The following is an 18,714-nucleotide window of genomic DNA, read 5'->3' on the forward strand; positions in this document are numbered from 1 at the left end:
CAAGAGCTCAGGACACCTCAGGAGCTCCCTTGTCCTTTCTGTCATGCTTAAGGACTCAATTTCTCCTATGGGTAATCACAGCTTTTGTGAACCTCCAGGTAACACTGGCATTAGGTGGAGTTACAGCCAATTAACACCAACCTGGCGTGGGAGCTGTTAAGATGCCTGCACTGATCCCACACGATCCAAAGGAGATGCATTCTCTCTGACACTAAAGCAACGTATTAAAGTGATACGTGTCTATTAGCAGCATAAATATCAAAGGAAAAGAGCAGCCACCACAAAGAAATGGTTATCAGAGACCAGAATTGTTTTTTTTCCCCTCTCAGAGCACAGCCAGAAACTTGACATGATACAGTCCACACAAACAGCAGCAGCTATTTCAGGAGATGTTACTGTTCTGGGAAAATTGGGCAATTTGTGCCTGCTGTAATACAGGAGAGTCAGATTCACCCTCAGTGTAGAGCACTGCTCCAGTGCCCTTGTAGCCACAGTCCCAAGGCTGAAGCCAAGTCCTTGTATGACAGCGCTCCCCTTAAATAATCTCTGCTGTTCAGATTACAAAACAATTCACATACGTTAAAAAAATTCCATCTCAGAAGCATAAAAAGCAGCCAAAGCAATGCTGCAACACAGCTTAAAAGGAGGGGAAAAAAGCTCTTTTGCCTTTGCATCAAAGGCCTCGCTCTCCACAGTGCCAGCAGATGACACGCAAATAAACAAAAATAAAAGCACTACTTCAACGCGCTTGTTTTCTGTTGCACTTAAACAGAGCATGGTCCCTCCCCAGAAGTCTCAGACTTTTGTAGTTCACATTTCCCCTACCCAACTACTTTTTGTACAGCAAGACAGCAAACGAAGGGAAAAGGACTGTGTATTTGATACACAACAGCATCGGGTTAATAGCCACAGTGAGGAATACTTAAATAAAAGGGTTTGGTGCTCTTAATGCAAAGGTTTGCAGCAACCACATTCAAACACAGATCAGTGCAACAGAGGACAATAGTGAAAGCTGCTGGTTATGTGCAAAGCAGGGCATAAAATCAGGTTCACCAGCCTTAAGTTTTAGGATTTCATCAACCGTTTTGAGCTAACAAGTCTAGCACTTAAAAACACATCTAGAACCCTTGTTTTCTATACATTTCAACAGGGATTGCCAACAACAGTTTCCCTGCACAACACGTTTAACACATGGAATTTCACAACCATCATATATACCAGTTTAATATTATGTTAATATAACATACAATATACGGGCAACTAAGGAAAAATACATTATTTTAAAAATAAAGCTCCATACCAGCAAGGTATGGATTTTATAGCCATGTCAAACTGTGCCATCTCTTGAATCCCATATTCTGGCCAAACCTTACACACTCACTGACTTTTACGGCAATTCTGAACAGGTCACACCTACTGCAGCAGAGAGTCAATGACGGCTCCTGGCTTTGCCGAACGTTTTCTGTTTGGAGAGCAGAAAGGAAAGGGAAAAATAACACCATCCACACATCATTATGCTGCCTGGGAAAGACGGGGACCAGCCACATTTTAAGTCAAAACTACAACACATTAATCTTCCACAAGCATCTGTCAAAACCAATCAACCAAAAATAACCAAGAAAACCCATGCTGAAATCTCTACCAGCAGCACGTTACTTTATAGCAACAACAGTACCAATGTATCAGATGTTAAACTGAACCACAGAAACACAGTAAAATAAAGCAAGTAGTCAGAAAAGGGGAATGCAGCAAAAGAACATCAGAAAAATCCCCAGACACTTCTTTCTGGACAAGGTTTTACTGCAGTAAAGAGATTTCAGCTTGGATCTATTGTACTTGGCACTGGTAAGCTTTACACCATGCCCAATTTTAGTGTTTTGTCTTTTCATTAAGCAAATGTTTGAAGACTTACGGCAAGTTTGTATGCACAAACTTAAGCCTTCCCCTGGGTAAACTCCCCATTACATATAGATACTCCAAAGTTCACCTTCTACCCGTCTTGGGCCTGGATCTTCCTTTCGAAGTCCTCGGCCGCTCCAGCTTCATCAGAGATTGCCTCAAGCTTTCTTCAGTGTAAGCTAAGTAAACATGGGAAAGGTCCACTTCAAAGGGCTAAAAAACCAAACAAAAAAACCCCACAAAACAAAAACATCAGAATCATTTTATACACTGATCAACGGTGCTTTTGTAGCACTAGAAAGACTCATCTCCTCAGAATAAAACTGAAATTGGACAGTTTCCCTATAGATACACAGTGGCAGGCACAGACCTGCACAGTTCAATACACGCTTATAAAAAGTCACTCACATCTTTTTCCTTTTTATCCAGGACTGGTGTCTGTTTCCTCATGTTGTTTCCCGTATATGCAACACATTTCTTAAAGAAAAAAAAGAATCACAGAATCACAGAACGTTAGGGATTGGAAGGGACCTCAAAAGCTCATCCAGTCCAATCCCCCTGCCGGAGCAGGAACACCCAGATGAGGTTACACAGGAAGGCATCCAGGCGGGTTTTGAATGTCTGCAGAGAAGGAGACTCCACAACCTCTCTGGGCAGCCTGGGCCAGTGCTCTGTCACCCTCACTGAGAAGAAGTTTCTTCTCAAATTTCAGTGGAACCTCCTGTGTTCCAGCTTGTATCCATTACCCCTTGTCCTATCATTGTTTGTCACCGAGAAGAGCCTGGCTCCATCCTCGTGACACTCACCCTTTAAATATTTATAAACATGAATGAGGTCTCCCCTCAGTCTCCTCTTCTGCAAACTAAAGAGCCCCAGCTCCCTCAGCCGCTCCTCAGAAGGGAGATGCTCCACTCCCTCGATCATCTTTGTAGCCCTACGCTGGACTCTCTCCAGCAGTTCCTGTCCTTCTTGAACTGAGGGGCCCAGAACTGGACACAATATTCTAGATGTGGAATATTCCAGAAGTCTGTTAGTAAAATTTACTGGGCACAGTAAAACTGACTGCAGCTTTATCAATTTGCTTCCAAGCTCATTGTAACTCCCGAGAAGTTTGTGCTATCATCAGCTCGTACACGAGCCAGTCTGTTAGCTTACCAGCTGCCATTCTCCAATGTCTTCGTTCCAGTGAACGTAGTTTTCAATCATTTCCTGGAAGGAAATTAAACCAGTAACTGTTAGACTTGCACACCAGGTGCCTTTTCCAGGACATACATCCCTAAAGGCCTGGACAAGCTGTCCAAGAACTTTCTTGACCATTTCAAGCTGTTTTTATGAGGATATGTTCACATTTAGTGTGTTCAAAACCACCTAGTTACACTCTGAAGACTACAGAAGAGGAAAATATCATGCCCAAAATGTATGCACTGGAGTTCTCAACTAAAGCATGGGTTACCCATTATGCCAGTACCATCAAGATAGCAGTTACCACATTGTAATATGGAAAAAAAAAAGATTAAGGGAAATAGCTTATGTATTTTTCAATTAAATACTGTGCACCATATTTAAGCCCAGCCAAGCAGCACCTGCTCAGCTGAGCCCCAGCAAACAAGGCCTCACAGCAATGCACACCAACTCATCCGTGCTACAAGTTGGCAGACAAGTTGCAATCAGTTCACTGTCAATAGGTCATGAGGAGAAAAGAAGCCAACTCGTAACATTTGTTGGGCAGAAAAAAGTCAGAGAGCTTGGTGTGTGTAGCACAACCCTACATGAAAGGCTTCAGTTCTTCTTGTCTGTACCTGGTAGTCCTGAGGGATGAAGTTGTCTATGATAAGCATCTGAAGACGAAGTTCCCTGCTCAGCTGCCGAATATTCTCCAGTAATCCCTCAATCTCTCTCTGATGCTCTTGTTGCAGATCTGCCATCTGAAGACAAACCAAGCATTTGAGAGGAGTCAGAGCTAGCTTAAGACATGGTAACTGTCTAAAAGACTCTTCTGCCTACACAAGGTTTTTGGGAAAGGAAAGCAAACTCTGGTTACAAGTACTAGAATATTTATCTCTGAAGAATAAACCTCTGAAACGTTCCAGCTCAGAGATGGCTGAAAATAGCTTTAAGTTCTCAGTTTCATAAGAATGAAACCAGCCTAATACCAATCCGAGCCCAGCACCAGCTAAGAGCAGGTGAAGAGTGTGCAGACAAGTTATATCCCTGGAAAGATTTCACAGAAAATATGATCCCAAAGACAAAATGCACTTTACATGAAACAGGGCATTGACCCAATGTGACTGAGGAAGAGACAACAAGGTCGACAGGCAGAAAGGACAGACAGCAAAGAGCAGAGGAGTATTTGGGCTGCTGCAAAGCATGAGACTGGGCTGCCAGCAAACAACTTTTATTTTTTTTCAGGAATAATCAGGGTTTTTTTTCCTTGAAGTTCTCAATATCAGGGTCTCACACATTATTCCCTCAGCCTGGCTTGTGGAAAAGCTTTACATCATGCCCCTGTGCAGCTCTGACAATCTTTTTGAATTATGTGAGCTAAACAAACAGCATAGAAAGACATTTCTAAACATACAGCACTTTTTCCAGTGTTACAAAGCTGAGTGCTTACCCTTCCCAGTCTCTCACATCATCCCAGGCTGAGGACTTCAGACACTAACCTCCGATTTTGCAGCCATAAGCATGGTCCAAACTTTCTTCAGCTTCTTGGTTTTCCCCTGTGCTTCCTCCTGGAGGCTGGTGTACTTCTCCTCGATGTCCAAGCGTTCTTGCTGTGCACAACATTTAGCACAGACATTCTCACATTAACATGATCAAAGAAACTATCTGCAATAGTATGAACAAGAGGAGAAACTGCTGGGACAAAACAAAGCATTTGCTAAGGGCACAGAGAGCCGAGGCTGGCTCAGACCCACAGTGATCACACACTGGCAATGTGTGGCCTCCACAGTGGTTCACTTCTGCTGTGCTTTCAGAGCAGAGCCACTTTTCATCACACATGCAAGGCCAAGGCAATGTGCTGTGTCCCACCACTGTTACTCTCAGACAGCTACAGCTTATAACCCCACCTCCTTCTCCTCAAGCTCCTTGCGAAGCTGCTCTGCTCTCTTCCTTCGTTCTTCCAGTTCCATATTTGATTCTTCCAGAAGCTTTTCTTGCTCCTCTGCTTTTGCCAGCAAGTCCACTCCTCCCACGATCACCTTCTTTTCCAGTGCAGAAAGTTTCTCCAGCAGGGACTGGTGCTCCTGTCTAAAGAGACAGGTAAGTGAAAAACTGCCTGTCTTACAGTGCTAGCAAGGCAGCAGGTCCAGCTCAGTTTTCCAGCCCAGACAGCATTCACAGGGCTGGAAAAACTTGTCTTGCTGCCAAGGGCTTAAGTAGGGGTGAGGCAGTGCAAGCAAACACGGGGAGTTCCCTGAGCTCCAGCTCCCATCACTTTCTCACCAACAAAACCAGGTCAGCAGAGAAGTCTCTCCTGCTGCAAGTCTCCTCTGTGAGGGGCTCAAGGCACCAGTGACGTTACGAGACCACCCAAGCCACCCCTTCCCAAAGGGCCCTGGCAGGACATTGATGCCCAGAGGCAGCTGCAGAAATGGAAGTGAATGAACAGAGATCAAAGCAGGGCAGCTGAGATGCAAACCAGGAGTGCTGGCTGCTGTTGGAGCAGCCTCTAACTGCAGGACTGGTCTGTCTGCACAGGCCAGCACGATCTCAGCAGCTTTTCAGCTCCACAGTGGAGAACCTCTACGCTCAAAGTGACATCCTGGTGATGGTGTGTGGCAGGAACTCTGGTTGCTACACAGCTGTTGCCCACTAGCCAAGCAGTACAGCAGTATTGCTGCCCTTCACAGGTCTCCAGGGTTTGCAGGATTCATTTATGTCTCTAGGCTATCTTGCACAACTATATATAGTTAAGAAAGAAGGGGCAAAAGAATAAAGTTTGTATTTTCCATCTGCTCTAAACTCTGACAGCAGGCTAAGCTCCTCTTTCAGTTTGAAAATAGCAAGACCTGATATTCAGTTTATACAAAGTTTGACAGGCACCCCACCATGCATCTCCAGATACCCATGACTGAGTTGTAGACTAAGAAAAAGCCCACACAACCACAAGAACTGCTCAGAGCAGGGTACTCACTGAGCTTTAAGCAAGTCTTTTTCTCTCTTCTCCAGTTCAGCTCTGGCTTTATTTCTTTCTTCTTCCTCCATATCAAGCTTAGTCTCAAGAGCTTTTCTCTCCTCTTCAATCTTTGCTTGCATCTCTACCATCTTATCAGGGGAAACCTTCTTTTTGACTTTGCAAGAGATAGGGAAAGCACGTTAGTTCACAGAAGAAAACAAGACAGCCTGTGTATCACTGCATTTTTTCCAACTTCAGATTCAACAGCTGCATTTAAAAATAAATAATTTAATTAGATATCACCTCCAAGCTGGGCACAGCTCAGTCTTTTGAATCCAATTTTAAGAATGGCCAGTTATCACCAGCTCCTACAGAGAAGGAACGCTATAAATCTAACACTATAACATAATGCCCCCAAAATAGAAACCACACAAAAAACACTCGAAGAAGGAACACTGCTTTAAGAGAAGTCCGAGCTTGAAACTCGGATGTTCCAGCTCTGTAGATTAGGCCAAATGAAGGAAAACAGAATATTGCCTTAACTACAGCTCCAAGAGCTAAGCTACCAAGAGTTAAATACTCAAATTTCAGATTAGCATCCCCACCACACCCCTTGCTTGTTGTTCTCCTTATGGGGTTACCTATTGCACAGTCAGCATGCAGGTATTTTAAGAACACACTACTATGAAAATACTGAGACTAGGGAAATTCAGAACAGCTCTATGAAAACAGGCAATTAAATAAACTTTTTGATGGTATTTGATCTATATAACAGCTACTACCCACAGATTTGAAAGTACTGAGGCTTACTGTGACTTATCAATTGTGTCTTTACAGTGTAACTCCTATTACAGCAAACCAGGTACATTGCATAGAGGTTTACAAAGGAGGTGGCCAGATCAACTCACTGAACCCATCGGCCTGAAGGGCTGGACCCAAACTCTTGTGATTTTGAAACAAAGTGCAAGGCTGCTGCTCTTGGAAGTCACTCCACAAGTCTTGAGTCAACTTTCATTGTAACCCCAAGAGAGCCCAAGGCTGGTGAACACAGAGACGCTCAGGGGTATTTGGAGGGAGCAAGAGCCCAGCCTACGGCATTTCCTCAAATCCACAAGTTTCCCACAGGTTCTAAGCCTCCCTTTATTCACTACAAGCAAATCCTTCATTTTCTTGTTTTGCTCTTCTCCAGACATAAAAAATACCCCCAAAATATAGAATCCAGACAGCTAGAAACTAACAGAAGCCATCGACTGCCAAGGGACTGTTTTTCACAGTGACATAATGCACATGGTCAGAACAAGCTCAACAAAGCTGTTGCTCAACAAAAGACTTCCCTCCAGTCTTCATGGCATTTAGCTTTATCTGTATACATATACGACGTCTAGCAGATAGACAAAACGCACTGTATTTGTAAACGTGCATGTCCATATCTGTATGCACGGTTGTTCATGCATGTAAGAGAACAGAATGAGTTTTGTGGCAAGGCAAGGACTTAAGCATTACAGCAAACAATGTCTTAGTTTCCATCTGCTAAACTTAAGAATCAGATAAGCAGCCTTTTTTTCTGGATCTGTGGTGAAAAAAGTCCTCAATAATTAGTCTGAGTAAGAAGCGTTCTGAAAGTCTATACAGAGACTATCATATAAAAAGAGATAAGCCAGATAAAGGCTTCTTACTGTTAGCACACAGCCCTATATATTCTCAGTTTAGGAGAAAAAGGTGAACTACATCAAGATGTAAGACCCTTTCACAAGCTCTGCACTTGTATTATTAGAAGGAGATGGAAATCAATTACACCAACCTGCTTGATCTTGCATTAAGAGGAAGTAGAAAGCAAATCGCAGAGAGGCAGCATATGCATAAAGAGAGGAGGAAAGAAAACTTATTATTGCTTTGATCATTTTGGACAAAGATCATCAGCATCAAAACAAGCATTAAATTTTTATGCATGTTTCTAGAGTAGAAAACACAGGATAATCACCACTAAAGATACTCTGTTAGAACAAACACCAATGCATCGTGATTTTTATGCTAAAGCAGAGAAAGTTTCTGTACTTCAGAAACTAATACTTTGCATATTCAGGGTAATCTTCAGCTCACTCTTGCATTCTCCTGCCCACTCAATGCAATGCAGAATCTAAATGTAACATTACGAGCCTGCCGCAAAGATCATGCCCTAAGAAACAATTGAAGCAGGTAGATTTCTTCTTCAATGAGAGACTTAATGCTTCCCCCCACCTCCAGATAGCCAATTCTGTTATATTACCTGTAAAATCTTAGCATACAGAAGACTTGTTCTAGGTTTTAACCAAGTTTCCAAGCCAATTCTTTGCGAGATACATGACAGTTGCACACAGGGAGTCTCAGCACAAGATTTCTCCATTTAATGACACAGGGTATTAGTAGGTTAATTTGCAGTAACTGGTGCTTCCATAGAGGTATATAGCCAGTTTGGGTTATTCAAGCAAGTGCAGCAAAAAAGGCAGGACAGGAAAGGGATAATGAAAGACACCACATGCAAGAGGGCCACACTTGAGGACAGTTAATATCCCAAACCACACGGAGCCACACTTATCCTAATCACCAAAAGCCCAGGACAACTTCTACAACAGAGCTGTCTCCAAACTTGTAGGAGATGGACTCTGCCACATCAGCAGTTTGCTATTAACTGTCCTCATCCAAATAAAATATTCAGGTTTCAAGCAAGCTTTGAAACAGCAAGTTTGAAGCAAGCAGATTTCCAAGCCTACCATCGTGATCCACCAAAGGTCTCCCTCACTTTGTGACCCTTCTTAGCCCGCTACCACGCTTTCTCTGAGCTGATGCTGTCCACTAACGTAACTGGTATAAATTTGACTGATGTATAACTATAGAGCAATACCTTCCAGACTCTCTCCACACAGAGAGGAGAGTGGACTGCATCTATACAGGATAACCACAACAGTGGGTGAAATCCCTGCAAGCCAGGTCCTGAGATGTGATTTCTTTCTTCAGTCAGCACTCAGTGACTGCAGGGTTTTTAAAGGGACAGAATCTCTCTGACCAGGAGCAGACCAGACTTGCCTCACTGCCAGACCAAAACCTTGAACCCTTGTTCCTCTGAACAAAGTCCCACAGTGACCAAGAACTTAATGTTATGGGGTAATTAAAAAAATAAATTAAATAAATAAAACCCAACCACCACTGAGGATTTTCTTTTTAGGATTTTCTTCCCTTTTTTTAAAAGTATCTGTCAAAACAAAGCAAATGAAGCAAGCACTGTCATGTTTTCTTTGCAAGTATAAACCTGGTGTTGCTCGATTGTTGACTGCTTTGTTCATTTTCTCCAAAACTAACTTTGGGAAGGCGGAGTCCAACCTAACACAGCACAACCCATTTCACCTGTCCGGCTGTCATTTTTATGGGAGTTGCTACCATACGAGTTCCTAAAAATGTTAGCTCAGACTTTTTCCTGATATTTTAGGGGAAGTATTCAACACAGAAGTTGCAAACTGGTTTTTTAACCTATTATTTCTCAATCTTCTTCAAGCAGCACACTGAATTGCTTTCTGTTCTCTCACATACCTGGCTAACGGTGTGCATATCGAACGACTGTTTCAAGCATGGAAGCAGCAAAGGAAAGGCATGCTTTAGCAGAGTTAAAAGCTCAGGTTTATCTTTCCAACAGACATAGCGGGAAGGAGTGCGGCATCGCAAAATGGAGTGTGCACATTATGGAAAGGCCAAAGCTTAAAGGACTTAAGAGCTCCCACTCACTAGTGAAGGACTTATCCAGAGGTTTCTCTATGACAGAGCATGTGGAGTCTGAACTACTGCTGCTGCTACTGCCTGGAAAACAGAAATGCGTCCCACAGAAAAACCCAGAGAGGAAGAAACATGCAGATGGGAAGTTAGTTCTGAAGGAAAGAAACCCAGAAGGGAAAGCAACTAGTTCAAAAAGGCACAAGTTCCCATTAGGAAGCATTTGCTAAAATCCCTCCCAGACTCAGCTTGCAAAGCCACCATTTCCCAGCACAAAATAGCATGCTCAGAAAGACACTTCAGTTAAAACCCATCTTACAGCTTAAACCAACATGCCAAGGCAGCTTCCATTTCAAGCGACAACAGCACAGAAAACCAGATCGTCGTGGAGAAGGCTGTGGATATCTGCAGTAGCAGAGGATTTGGTGACCAGCAGTCCTTTCCAGTCTTATGTACATGGCAATGTGCACTTTTCCCTCTAGAAGGCAGAGCTGGCTTCCACAGGGACAGTTACTGCACGCACTCCTGCTGAGGAGCACCCTTACTTTGGGAACTTTACTAGAGTAGCTTGTTTGGAAGTTGAATGAGTCACAGTTATTTGCCCTCTGCTCCTTTCAAGCAGCATTTTGAAGGTGGTCTCCTCCTGGGAGGTGGTTTGGGCAGGACTTGGTTCTTAATGGAGACAGTGGTCAACCTTTTTGCTTCTAGAAGTTACGAAAAGGTGAGAAATGATGTAAAAGTGTCACAACTATCACCAAAGGTCATTTACGACTCTACTTTACTTGGACAGATACCGAAATGAAGAAAGTGCATCTAAGCAGTGATGCTTTAACAGGAATTTTTTTTAAAGAGATGTGGGTGCTTAAGGACAGGAAGGCAGTTTGAATGTCACAATTAGTTTACTAGGGAAGCTGGAAGCTGAGGTGTAGCACTGGGCTTGACTTCTCTATTCCCCATGAAGAAACATCAGAGAGGTTCTCGGGGCACAGCATGCTCCCTGGAAGCCACAGCATCCCGCAGTACACAGTGACCTGCAGTTCTAGGTTCAGTGACATCCTTTGGGGTTTAGATGTTTCACAGTAGTTTAACACTGATGTAGGACAAAGCAAACTTCACCATGGGATTTCCAGGGTGCTCCCAAACAAGGGATGTGCAGCTTCCATTCAGCTTTTCAGCTTGCACAAGGCACCCAAAGGTCAAGTTTTTCCTCTAACAACATAAAATAGGACACCAGAAGACTCAGCTACTGAACATCCATAAGACAGACGAATCCTTTGCCTAAACCACAGCCAAAATTCCCCTCCAACCATTCCCATGGTTATAAAAACCACATCTGCCTACCACTGATCTTCATCTTCTTCCTCCCACCTCCATGAGCAGGGGAAGTTCCACACCACCAGTCACAAGCCATACACAGCCACCTTGCGGCAACCAGGAAGCCACCACAACAGAGGATGTTACCACAAGCACAGCTACCCAAGTGGAAGCAGATACTACAGAGGTTCAGAGCTGTCCATCTACAGAGACAGCACCAAATAGCTTGGCTTCTAGGAGAGGCATGATAATTGCAGCGGCAGTAGGGCAGCTCTACACCTTTTCCCCATCTGGTTCTGGCTACAGTTTCTGACACCGGCTGCTGGACAAGAGGAGACTGGTGGCACTGACAGGAATCTCTACTGCCTTACCCCGCCGTTTCTTCCGCTTCTCCCCATCCTCTCCAATCTCCCCTTCGTCATCTTCATCTTCCTCTTCAGATTCACTGGTCTCAGAACCAGATATTTCTTCCCCTGGAACAGAAGAGAGTGGTTTTGATGTGCTTTCCTTCGCCTCATATCAGCTTGCTACTGTTGACAGTAGCATTTGTCCAATTACTGAAGCATGAAGCTACAAAGTTTTCCTAGCAGATGTCTCCACAGCTCTGAGATAGAAGGGAAAGTGGTCAGATGAACAAAGTTCACACAGACTTGCTACTTAATCAGACACCTGTATACACGAGGCTAAATGGCTGAACAGCCAGTTTCACAAAAGTTTCATTGTTGCCATCGCAGACACCAAATGTTTCAGGCTGAGTTTCGAAACCAAACTGAGTAGAATCCAACAGTTAACATTTAACATCCTGGCCTCCCAGTAACAGTAGTAAACATAAGGGTGTTTGCTCTGTAGCTTAGAGTTTAAAATTTAAGTGTCCGCCAGGGATGAAACAGCTACACCCACCTCCCAGCTGTTGAAGGAAGAGTTACTGACCATTTCCTCCTTCTCCAGAATGGGGCAGACTCCAAACAGCAAGCAGTGTTAGAGTTACTGCTACAGCTGTTTTGTGCTCCGAGCATCTCTGGAGAGATGTTGTGCCAAGGTCACTATTCAGTACCCGTGCCCTTGGCAGGGTCGTTCAATGTTGTTGTAACTGCAAGGCCGTGCAGTTGCAGGGCTTAAAGAAGCTTCTTGTTTCTCTATGCAGTGTTTGAAAGCCAACCCCAGTTCAAATCTGGCGCATTTTTCTCCCCTCAGAAATGCATCCCTCCTCCTCAAACAGGGAAAACATTTCACCTTTTCTTATGGTACATCTTATTTACCTACTCCATGCCCACTGCCCTTCTGCTCACCCGATGAGCCCAGGCACACGGTAGCCCAGCACAGCAGCCATCGCTCACCCTGGTGCCAAGTGCCACCTAGCGGGCAAGGCCAGGTCCCTGCCGGGCCACCATCAGCAGTACCCTGGGGATACCCCTCTGGAACCCAGCAGGGTAAACAAAACCAAGACACTAACCAGTTACCAAACTGGTGTGACATCTTCAAACAGCAAAGAATGCTCACACTCAAACAGAATGCGCATTGGTACAGAGAGAAACGCTGGGAGGAAGAGGAACCTCACCTTCTTCCAGTTTTTTCTTAAGCTCTTCAATTTCTTTTTGAAACTGGCGGAGTAAAGCATCCTTGGGATCTTCATTAATTCTAGCTTTGTTCTTTATGTTCTTGGCTCGGTTTGCATATCGGAGGGTGCTGATAGTCTCATCATAGTTGTAGTCCGCCGGTCCAATATTTGCACACTGTGACACACACAAGACAGAATTACCAGAGGACAGCACAAGGAATTTCACAGAGACCCATCCTCAGCTCTGCCAATTTCACCCTGCTACTCTTTCTCAAGCTTTCCTGCTTCTTTTACACCAAAGCTGCTTCTAGCTACCCAAGCACAGCTTCTATTTGATCTTATGCACACGTGTACATTTGCACTGTCTTTAGAACCTCATACGAAGAGAGGAAAAGAGAAAAGAAAGAGAAAAAGATGCACACAGAAGGCTCTCAAAGCTGCAAGCAGCTCTGAAATAAAGAGCGAAATGCCAGGCTGTTCTCATGGCAAAGTCACTACACTATCCCAGTAAAACCACAGCTCGACAGCTGGCACTGGAAAGGACATCTCTCAGCTTACCATCATGGTCTTGGAGTTGCCCCCCAGGGAATCCTGAAGGAGTCGTGTCAGTTTGGAGTTACGGTAGGGCACATGGGTGCTCTTGCCATCTACCAGTGCAGAGATAACATTCCCCAGTGTGGAAAGAGAGAGGTTGATCTTAGTAGCTTCCTTCAGTCGCTGCCCTGTGGCTCCAGTTTTTGCCTGTCTTTCAGAACCCTGGAAAGAGAACAGGAAGCAGGAGTTAAAACAGATCCTCTAATACATCTCCTTCCTCCAAAGAGGATCAACGACACATAAAGTCTCACTAGCAGCCATGCCACTAAACACCTCATCTGTTATTAGAGAACCTGGCTAAGTACTTCAGACATTGTTAGAAAGACAAGTCAACCAGGTCTTAATTGAAGCTTTCAGTAGTAACAAATTCTGGACTGCTTAGAGTAACACAGCTAGGTAAACAAGAGATTTTGTCCCCATGAACAAAAATGTTACAAGCAAGCCAGCAGTTATGAAGCTGCTAAGCACCATCTGCAGCGTGCACACACACAAACACACACACACAAAATCCACACAGAAACACCAAGAAAACCAACCCAGAAAATCATCTTGCAAAGACCCAGTTCTGCGGTCCAGAGAGCTCTTTCCAATGTAGCTTATCCATTTAATGATCAATTCATAGAAGGAAAAGAGCCCTTTTACTGGAACAGGCTCTAGCTACACTAAAGACTCTTCCTGGTACCTCTCTGATTTAAGGCCTTGAGTGACCATTTTGTAGAAGTCAAATGTCAAACAGAAGTCTGGGCTTTAGCTATGAAACACAGGAAAAGCCATTTACTGCACCTTCAGCAGTGCATACACAAGCAGCGATGCCCCCCACGCGTTACAGCAGACCTGTCTGGTCCTACTTACAGCAAGATCAACGAGATGCAGTTTGCCCATGCGCACGTGCATGTTTCCATCAACCCCTTTCTCACTGCACTCAATAGTAATAGTGAAGATGGCGTGTGAACGAGAGCTGTGCTCATTCATGTTTGTGGCACCAACAGAACCTTTTAATAGAGAGAGGAAAAAAAAACCAATGTCATCTTTAGAAGAAATCACATGCTCCTGTAACACTCTTCCTGCTCTCAAAGGAGCCTTATCCCTGCCTATTTACCCAACCCTGTTTTTCAGAAGATACAAGAGGGATGCTCAGACTCAGCAGCAAACTATTCTTGGGCACTGAAGCTGCAGCACATCTCCAGTTTGGACTAGCAGCAGTGTTACAGCCTGCTGTAGCTCTAAGCCAGACACAGACTCCCATCCCAAGAGCAGCAATAGTTCTCATCTGTCTCTTTAAGGCTACAGAGATCAGTAGCCTAAGGGATTCACAGCTGATCCCTGAGAACAGGTGTATTTTGAGAAATAAGAACACAGCAATCCATGCCAAGAGCAACAGTAGTCAAAACCTGAAGTCATAAAAGGATCTGAGCTTTAAGCAGTCTTCCAGAAAACACAAAGCACTTCCCACTTGCAGTACAGCACAGGGTGAGCTGTTTGTCCTGATGAGAACCGAACTGAAAAAAGAACCAAGACACACACTAGCAGTTCTGACAACGCTGACTGCCCTCACTGCATCCTCCCCTTCGCTGTTTCCTCCACTGGCACTGGCTGATGTAGGAGGCACAGCCTTCCTCACCTGGCCCTGCACAAAAGGGGTTTGGGAGGAGGAATCCTTTTTGCTCTGCTCAGCTGAACAACCTTTCCAGCATTAGGACTAGGACTTCTTACTGCAGTCACATAACTGTTCTGGCTGAGCTATACACCTGCCCGTATCAAGGCTACGTACGGTTCTTGTGGCCCAGAGTCATGATTCTGTCCATATCATCTGCATTATTTACGACATAAGCAGAAAGGTCTTTGATATAAACTCCCACATCAGGCCTCTCTTTAACCTAAGAGAGAAAGAGTTTAGATGGAGCACCCTTAGGAGATCCCCGATAGCAATTTTCAGTAATAGTACAGTGATTTACTCCTCCAGGTTCTGGTTGGCACATAAAACCCTTCAACACAATCAGAGCAGCTAAGGGATGCAGAGACTCATGCAGGATAATATTCCACTGGTTTCCCCTGGTGGCAAATAGCAATTTCAAATCTCAGTCTCCACTTCTAGAGAAAATGCCAGGGGAATTTGAGGCAGAACTATAGGCACAAAACTGACTCAGTTTCTCACTACACAACTCACCAAGCGGAAAAGATTCTGAGACGTCAGTAGCAATATCCAGCTACCGTGTCTTAAAGGAAATAGTACATGCAACGAGGAGCCCAACCTCCCACTTCCCTTCAAGTGCTTTTCTAGTCTGTAAGATGGAGTATTGCTCACTGATTCAAAACAGAGACCACACTCAGAACCAGCAGGCTCACCTCTAATCTCTGTGTCTGGTCTTTTCCTAGCAGGTCTCGCACTTCTTCATTGTAAATTTCCAGGTAAGACACACGAACCAAAAACCTGAAGACAAACAGTTGGGTAGCTTTCTTAGCAAGGCATTTTTTGAAGCCCAACAAACACAATCACCGTGATATATCAACACAATCCTGCTACCCCATCAAGAACTGCCTAAGCAGGAGTTTTTCAGCTAAGGCCAGAGGAACAGTTTCAGTTGCCATTGTCAAGGTCAGGCTCCTACTACAGACAGACACACAAAAGACAGGAGCAGCAAAGAGAAGCCGTTTACCTTGTATCCCCCTCTGCCTTGGCAATGTGACCAAATATATGGGCAAAGGAATTGGGAATGATGCCTCTAAGCTCAGGAACTGCTCGGACCCCTTCCATGGTGAAAGTTTTGCCTGTTCCAGTCTGCCCATATGCAAAAATAGTACCTGAAGGATAAGAAGATACATGAACAAACTCTAAGAAGTTGCTAACTGCAGTTTTACTTCATCCCTTCTTAGCCTGATAGCACGAAAACACCTCTATTTATGGAATTGAAACTTTCCACCCACTCCAGTAGACACTGTACAAAGCCAGGAGCAACAGAAATGCTGTACAGCCACAGTGAGCAGAGCTGAGCCACTGTTTGATCCAGCCTGCTAGATATCCAAGAAAAAGTCAGCTTGTTTTAACTGTGCAGAGTGATTAAAGTATGGAGTGCTAGTACACTTAGGTCTCACACACAGATAATCAAGGCAAGCCCAATTAATAACATGATGAATTAAAGAAAGATCATTATACACCAGCTGTACTGTTGCTAGTGCTTGACAGCACAGCAGAAACAGTGTGAGGCTTCTACAACAGCCCACAGCACAAGCCCAGTTCTGAACCTGCAGAAGCAGCTACAATGTGGGCTAGAAAATCTGCCTGCACAGGAAGACATCCAGAAAATTCCCCAAGAGCCCAGACTCTGGTACTCCAGAAACATACTGGTTCTTAAGTTTAGCCTCACGCTGCTGAAAACTCAGCTTTTTATTGTCACGCCACTGATGTTACAGTTTGGGAAAGCTGAATTTTAATCAGCTGAAACCTGGGTGTGTTAGCACAAGAGCTTATTAGGCATTGTACAAGCCTTTAAAAGCTTTGCAGTCTCTTGTTGTTTACAGCATATTGTTATGGAAAGCAGTAATTTGCTTCCTTACTTGCATCTGCTTTCCTTTACATAATATGTTTACATGCATAACAGACACACGCACAAACCATGGCCATACTCTTCCCAGCTGTAGGAAGCAACAGATTATCTGTGGGGTAGGGTAGATGTGTTTAACCAGTCATCTTAGTGTAAAACAGCAAAGTTTAGAAGAGAAAATGCAGCAGTTATATGCACAAGTCTGGTATGCATACCTAGGTACTGCAGGACCGTGGCAGCAGCCTGGTTACTGAAATTGTATAGGGAAGAGCCGCTGAGAATTCTGATAATGAGATAAAGTGTATATCTTTTGCAAACAGAAGATACAGAACAAAAACATACAGCTAACTGACCTCAGCCACATTTGTTCATCACCAATCTCCCACTGTTAACAATCGTAGTAGGTACAACCACTGAGTGTGCAGAACAGCAAGTACCTCCAGGCTATTTTAAGTCAGAGGCCACAACAGAAACAATACAGGGCCTCAGCCCTCAGAAGGTGAAACTCCCCTAAATAAGGTCACACAAAGAGCAGGAGATGGGATCCTTGACTTGAAACAAGGGACTTACCATTGTAGCCTTCTAGGACAGAGTCAATTATAGGTCTTGCAGTTAAATTGTAGACATCCAGCTGCTTACTCTCTGGTCCAAACACTGTGTCAAACGTAAACGTTTTGGGAGGCTCATTGGATGAGTCTGTTTTATGAACAGTTATAGTTCCTCTCATTTCATCTACGTTGACTGCCATTTTGTAGCCCGTAGCTTTCTCTCGTTCATTAAGAGGCCGGCATCGAACAACAACCTTGACATTATCGCAGCTCTCTGGCTTGTCCAGCTTCTCAGGCTTGTTGATCTATAATTATTGAAAAAGCAAAAAAAAAAACAACAACCCCAGGCTGTAACACCACTGTTAACATACCTGTGTGTTTATGCACAAACACTGTTGAGTCAGCTCAGGTGGATGCACACATCTCCACAGGATCGTGAACTTGGGGACTTAAACCCAGAACTGGTTTATATTAAAACTGAGAGAATCATATACAAGTATTCAGCCAGTGCAAGCTGCTTCTGTTTGCTAATGTGGAAACTGCTTGAGTAAAACTCGAGAATTCTGCATTCAAGATCACCTAAGAATTTCTTCAAGGAGCAATTTCATGCCTGCAAACAATCCGCAGTTCTGCTGGACACAGGTGCAGACGCGCCATTCTTTCACAGAAACACTGCCCATGCTCTCTCACTGGAGCATGCAAGTCTCAGACCTTACAGATGGCACAAGCAAATACAAGTAAGCACTGGCTGAGGGGAATTCATTTAAGTTTCAGTGGAATGGCTAAATATTAATAATTTAGAAAATTCAAATGCTGTATTATAAAACCTCACAAATATTTTCTTTCATGAAATAGTAACAAATACAAATTTTGACGTACCACTGATTAATTTGATGTCACGTGCTTCTCCCCATTAAATAAGTCTAAAACCTATTTGATCTAGTAAAGACATTGTCCTTGGTGATAGGTGCTGCAGCTGAGCATTCAGCTACTTGTAAAGCAGCTATCTTGGATGTCACCAAGAAACAAACCCTGTTTCCAAGCACCTCTCCCACCAGCTGTCATCTGCCTAGATTCCTCTCAGGCCTCAGCAGAGGCCAGAAACAGCTTCTGCCGCTCTGGTGAAAGCAGAGAGCTGATCAGCCTCATCTCAGCTGAGGAGGGATCCTATCCTACTGCCACAGGTGCAAGAAATTCTGCAAGCAGGTACAGAATTAGCAAGCCCCCATGAGCCACATGCTGCCTCCCCACTGCACTATCACCCACATAAAGAAAAACGCAAACCAACAAAACAACACATCCAGGGCCAGATCTCGGCCCTCAGCAGAGGCCCAGATTCCCCCCCATCTGCCACCTCCCCAGCATCACGAAGAGGCTGAGGGGCAGAGGCCAGGCACT

The 18,714-nt window shown here is 44.2% G+C and overlaps 1 protein-coding gene across 1 annotated transcript; it reads right to left on the minus strand.

Moving 5' to 3' along the window:
* Positions 1–1,021: 1,021 nt before the first annotated feature.
* On the minus strand, positions 1,022–17,621 carry KIF3A (kinesin family member 3A; the record flags this gene model as incomplete). The annotated part of the gene is made up of 17 exons (XM_010187282.1): positions 1,022–1,462; positions 1,988–2,112; positions 2,308–2,376; positions 3,055–3,108; positions 3,699–3,824; positions 4,563–4,673; positions 4,971–5,151; positions 6,038–6,194; positions 7,821–7,829; positions 11,446–11,547; positions 12,633–12,807; positions 13,191–13,388; positions 14,079–14,218; positions 14,998–15,103; positions 15,573–15,657; positions 15,884–16,028; positions 17,339–17,621. Coding segments are annotated over 17 exons (2,115 nt in total), but the record flags the coding sequence as incomplete, so codon positions are not given.
* Between the last annotated feature and the right edge of the window lie 1,093 nt (positions 17,622–18,714).

This window comes from Mesitornis unicolor, unplaced genomic scaffold (genome assembly GCF_000695765.1).
Source record: "Mesitornis unicolor isolate BGI_N332 unplaced genomic scaffold, ASM69576v1 scaffold39100, whole genome shotgun sequence".
In the NCBI taxonomy this organism is placed as follows: domain Eukaryota; kingdom Metazoa; phylum Chordata; class Aves; order Mesitornithiformes; family Mesitornithidae; genus Mesitornis; species Mesitornis unicolor.